Source organism: Semicossyphus pulcher, unplaced genomic scaffold, assembly GCF_022749685.1.
Source record: "Semicossyphus pulcher isolate SPU_LCO1_2020_fin unplaced genomic scaffold, fSemPul1.0.p SCAF_13, whole genome shotgun sequence".
NCBI lineage: Eukaryota > Metazoa > Chordata > Actinopteri > Labriformes > Labridae > Semicossyphus > Semicossyphus pulcher.
In genome coordinates, this window is record NW_027211637.1 from 26,034,864 (window position 1) to 26,040,896 (window position 6,033).

General features: G+C 39.3%; 1 protein-coding gene across 1 annotated transcript; it reads right to left on the minus strand.

Annotated features, from left to right (window-relative positions):
• Positions 1–787: 787 nt before the first annotated feature.
• Positions 788–4,558, minus strand: pym1 (PYM homolog 1, exon junction complex associated factor). Its single transcript, XM_069660545.1, has 3 exons — positions 4,304–4,558; positions 1,962–2,055; positions 788–1,812 (listed from the first exon to the last, which is right to left on the minus strand). Exons 1-3 carry the CDS (start codon positions 4,332–4,334, stop codon positions 1,293–1,295), a joined length of 645 nt encoding a protein of 214 aa, XP_069516646.1. The 5' UTR covers positions 4,335–4,558; the 3' UTR covers positions 788–1,292.
• Positions 4,559–6,033: the final 1,475 nt, after the last annotated feature.

A 6,033-nucleotide genomic window follows, 5' to 3' on the forward strand; every position in this document is an offset into this window, starting at 1 on the left:
GCTTTTTCTGTATCTGCCTAAAAATGTGTTCCTACTGAAGACAAAAATACTTAAAAACTGATTAAAAATCTTAAATCAAAAGCTCAGTTATTTCCTAAAACAGCTGGTCACTTCAGTGTCTATGAAACTTTACTCAAGCAAGAGTAAATATGGTAATTATTGGGGACTATTTTCAGCGGCGGATTATTACAAATGTCTTGCTGCCTTTTTGTGCCTCATTAAAGTGTTTTAATACTTTTTGGATGACAGTGGAGCTCTGCGGCACTGAGGATAAAAAATCTATCACTACACATAATACTTGTTGGCGGGATCTCCATCCATTATCTATACCGCTTATCCTGTTCAGGGCCGCGGGGGACTGGAGCCTATCCCAGCTGTCATTGGGCGAGAGGCGGGGTACACTCTGGACCGATCGCCAATGTGTCACAGGGCTGACACATTGAGACAGACAACCTTTCACACTCACATTCACACCTACGGGCAATTTGAGACTCACCAAGGAAACTAACGAGCATGTCTCTGGACTGAGGGAGGAAGCCGGAGTACCCGGTGGGAACCCAGGCATGCACGGGGAGAATCGCAGAAAGGCCCCACTTCGTCCAAACCGGGATTTGAACTAGGAGCCTTCTAGCTGTGAGGCGATGACACTAACCACTGCGCCCTTAAACATCCAATCACACCAAAATAAAGCGTTTTTTCTCAGACTTTATCTTCCAAAATGATTTCATTCAGGTAACTCACAGAGCTCCTGTTTACTCTTCTACTAAAAAGCAAAGTGACATGAACATTTTACGCAGCATGTAGTTTTAATTCACGTAATGACTGTATAGACAGCGCCTCAACATTAGTGCGACTACAAGAGTCCATCCAAACATCGACAAAGTGTTAATTCTCAGAGCAGACAAACTATATTCTCTTAAACAGAAAATATTTTTCATTTCATGTGTCAGTAATACCTGATGAAGCTATGAAAGGTAAAAAATGGAGAGGACAGACTCGCACGAAACGATCACAACGATGTCTTTAAAAGATATTTATAAATGAGTGGCCTGGCCAGTACAAGTGTTTGAGCAAGAGAATCTAGAAAACAGGCTCGGCAGTTCTGGAGATGAGTTGCCTGCTACTCGGACGTCCCGCCATTCTGTGGTTAAGAGTCGTGGGTCTGAGTTCTTGTCCAGAGTTCATGATGAATATCAAATAGGTAGAATGTGTTTAATGGAAGCTATGACCACAAAGCTGCAAAGGTCCTTTCCCTGTCTTTCAGTATGTTTAGTCTTCTTTCCGTTATTGCTTCAGGAATCGCACTCGAGCTGCTGTAACTCATCTCGTAAGGCCTGCAGTCGCCCCAGCTTTTCCAACTGATCCTTTGTCGGCTCTTTAATTTCCCCTGAGTCCACTTTCTGCTGCAAATCCTCAACTTGTCGCAGCTTCTTTTTCAGGTTTTTGATCTTCTTGGCCTTGTCAGCTGCTGCTGCTGAGGAATCATCAGTTGATGAGACAGATTCTGGCGCCGTCTTGTTTGAAGTCTCCCCGCCCTCTGAAATGGACACATTCTCCACGGCGTCGCTCACAGAGTCCACATCTGCATCTGCATCTGCATCTGCATCCCCGTCCTGGCCCTGGTGCTGCTGCTGTTTTCGCTTCTCTTTACGCTTCATGTTGCGTTTGGCGGATTTCGAGAGGCCGGCGGTCTCACTGTCCCCGCAGCCGGGGATCTTTTGCTGCTGCTTTGGTGGATCTGCCTCGGACTGGCTCATGCCGGGAGGCAGGTCTGGTTTGCTCTTAAAAAACTTCACGTACTTGTTTTCATATCTGAAACAGGAAGAAATAGAAACATGTGAGGATAAAATTGATAAAATTGCTTTCCACTTTGCTCAAAATATATCAGCCAAGTCAGAGCATCCCTGGTGCAATAAGACCAGGGTGTATATGTTCTGTGAGGGGATAAGAACTACACTTACACTGGTACTTCCTCCTGAGGGACATAACCATCCTTCACTCGCCGCGGCTTCCTCCATGTTCCATCAGGTCGCTGAGTGGCAGCAATGTATTTCCCTGAAGAGCAACAGGTGTAAATGAGAGAGAAGTGCAGATAATTCATCGCATGAATAACCCTGCAAATTTTTAGCCAGTGGACCCTGAAATGCAGTCTACTGGGGCCTGGGTGGACATTTATGGTGACAGAGAAGGTTAAAGGTTTGTTAAGATGACATTGACACACTCTTCTGCTTTTATGATTGCCCTGCAGGCAAAACTTTTATATTTTGAATTCAATGTTTTTTTAATGGGTTAAAAATGTAATAAAATCGAAAACTACAGATGAGAAATATCAGTGTCATGCAGGAATGCAAAACTGTGTTACGGGTAATACGGGTTTCACTTCTGTATAGAAACTCGTTTGAGTATATTGTGTCAAAGCATCATTACATATGACTCATGTAGTCCATGACTTTAAGCATCACTACGCCTTCAAAGATGACTTTAATCCAGTTTTGTAGCTTAACTAGAGGCTGAAGTGATTTACATGTAGGTGGGATAAGAAGAGAGGAGAATAGCTGAGATATAGCTACGCAACATGTCTACCTCATATCAAGTGATGAATTTTATTCTTGTCACAAAAAATTGTAACTCAATACAAAGTCTCATAAACATGGACCTATTAATTGGATGAACCCAAAGGGACTCTGGGTTTCCAGCACTCAATAAATACACACTTTTTTTATATGTAGGCTTTTTGGACAATGCATGCATTAATCATGTTATCGAAGCAATTCTGAACAAGAATATTGTATCATGATCTAGTAAATAACATGTAGGCCTCCTGGACATCCAATGAGACTGAAAATATAACATCAGTGAGGGGTTATAGTGGTCCGGCCTCAATCTTATAGGGCTGCTTGAAGTTTTGCAGACCACCAGATGTCACTGTGCTTCGAGGATCGAAGCTTTAAACTCTCTTTTTTTTGACAGAAGCACAAACCATTGTGGAGTGTATGTGACGACAGCTGAATAAATACTGCCTCATTTTAAAGGATTATTTTGGACAAAAAGCTTGGTGACCATTTTATTAGAACGTAATAAATTGTCAGTCACTTACAATTTCACAAATGTTAAGACTCTAAATCAGACTCTATGCGTTACATTAATGCACATTGGAGTTTTACTTTATATTGTCTGTACGCTACACTATTTTTAGTTTGATACTGTAAGCTTTTTGCACTCACCAATATCTTGCACATCTGTACAATTTTTAATTACACCTGTTGTGCCTTTTTTTGTGATCTTATTCTAGTCCAGTTATAATTGTTCTGCACCAAAACAAATACCTTGTATGTGTAAACCTACTTGGCAATAAACCCTGATTCTGTCTTTCAAATATTATTAAGAACCAATAAGCAAAATAACTATGGGACAATACTGCATTTTTACATATACATGCTGAAGTACCCTGAGTTACAAGTTGATGAGCAATAAAAAAACAGGCATTTGTAAATTGTTATTACACAAATAAACTATTTCGAAATTGGTCTTCCGGATAGAAAATGATACCTTACAATTCATATGAATATCCTACTTGTGATTTTCTAAGTCACTTTTTTCAGCAGTTAGCCACAGTTGAATGATTTCTGAACTGATCTTAATGTTCTACCTTCTTAATAAACAATACATGTCTGCATAACATGCCACACTAATTTAATTACTCACAAAATTTAGCTCATGTATGTTTTGTTTTTTTGCTGAGATTAAATTACATGATAAGTTTCATGAAAACACAACATAAGATTTTTAAATATCTATCAGTTTTGTCAAATGTTTCGTGAATAGTTTGTGTTCGCACGGTCCAGACAGAGCCACTTCAATCATAACATGAACTCACTGTCCATTCACAGGAGAAATTGCTAATGAGCGTTAGCTAGGTAATGTTAATGTGGCAGCTGTCAGGTATTTACATAAAAAGGCCAATCAATACACTTAAAATCATATTTTTCATATGAAACAAAGGAAATGTGTTCCTTTCAGCAGTATACATACTACACGTTATTTTCACATTGATAGCCACTGAGGTGCGCAAGCCACAAGCTAACTAGCAATAGTGCATTAGCCGTTTCAGCTAACACTGCTAGCTAAGTAGTGCTAGCAAGCTAAGTGCAAAACAAAACATTTCAATAAAAACTACAGGTATTGCCTATGATCCCTATTTGCGGATAAAAATTAGGGCTTACGGCCTTGATTCTAGCCTCTGTGTTTAATGGAGATGACTTTTTTTGTTGAGACAAAGGTCTGGCACATGCATCAGCCTTACCAGATTCATCTGTGACATAGGGGGTTGCCATTTTGGTGTAACGTGTTGCTCCGCTCCCCTCACTCAGTCGGTCGGTTTTGGAGTCTCCAAACGTCCCCTCACTCACTTCGAGCCCGCACAACAGAAAAATACAACTTTCTCAACGTGTGCTTTACTCGAGGTAAGAGCTAACATGGCAGCTTCTACGGACGGCTATTAGAGGGAAGGCTGTCTGTCTGCGGCGCGGGACAGCTAATGCTAAACAACTGTGTATGTAAACGGGCCACGCAAGGCGGCAAACCGAGCGAACCCTTCTTTTTCTTCTTCTTCGGAAATGACGACGTGGATCACGACGGGTTGCCAAGTTTGAAGACTAAATGGGTATTTTAACACTTGATGCAAGAGCTTTTTGAACAAACAAATCAGGATGAATGTATCCTAAATGTAATGCAGTCCAGTCCACACAATTATAACCTAAATTCGGAAACGTATAATTTAACTAACCAATATCCTTAAATGTCACCAAAATCTCACGACTATAAGCTTTGTCAGGACAGATGTTCTGGATGTTATGGCTTATACCGAACTGTTTTAGATTTTGTGTACCTAAAAAGTGCCCAATGAGTGTATTATGTTATTCATTATTTTGTACATTCATTACTTGTATGTATGTAAGAGTAAAATGTTTATATTTACTTTGTTGTGCTTTTCTGCCCTTTCTGTAAGTCTCTTTCTGTTGCCTGTAAGTTTTGAGAGAAACAAAATATCTCAAAGTCAAAATAATTGTTTGTGCACACATTTTTGAGTCTGAGTCAGATCCAGTATTTTTTATCCAATTTAGGAGACCTCAATGATGTAAAAGCAAATAGAAAATGGAATAGAAAGCAACATATTAATAAAAATAGTTTCAGGTCACTTTTAGTCTTAACCTTAAGAGTGGTGTACAATTATTCTTCAACTGTCTTTAAAAAATGCTGTTAAAGCTGTCACTTTTGAATGCAGACAGAATAATATTTACCTTTTTCTTCCAAAATGAAACCTAAGTGAAAAGTACAGAGTGGGCGTTAAAGATAAACACAGCAGAGGGTACAAAGGGTTCAGTCCTCATCTGATGCTCTTCATTTCTTTCTTGTTCCTCCCTGTTAAAGGCTTTTTTGGGGGGAGGGAGTTTGGTAAGTCTGTTCTTGCGTTACATGCATGATTAATTAGAATTTGAAATTGATTTAACCTTATATACATTTTTTTTTTTTTAAGTCTACAGCCTTTTCTGGCAGAGACTGGGAACCTCATTGAAACGTAACCTTTCTAGTCCGCAACTATTGTAGTTTGAGTTTCATTTAGAAGTCAGTAATTGGATAAAGGTGAGTTTATCTTATTTTTCTGCTTCAGGCTCATATGACTACTAAAAAAATGTATATATAGCATTATATTTTAGGGGGAAAAAATAGCCCCATATGCTTAAAGATATGCAAGCAAATGCATTGTTAAATATTTCATAGGGAAGACTTTTAATGAACACAATAGTTTCCTTGATGTTCAAAAATCCTGTGACCCGTTTGAGAGTTCCTGTGTGATTTTTCATGTCATCCGAAATATCAAAGTTGTACTTTTAGATAATTGCTGAAAGTATGTCCGTTCCAGTTTTCAAGACTTTAGACAGATCAGAACAAATGTGGCAATTTTCCTTGGTCATACTTAGATCGCCTTTTGGCACAAATGGGTTAAAAGGGGGGTTATTTTCGTCTAACCTG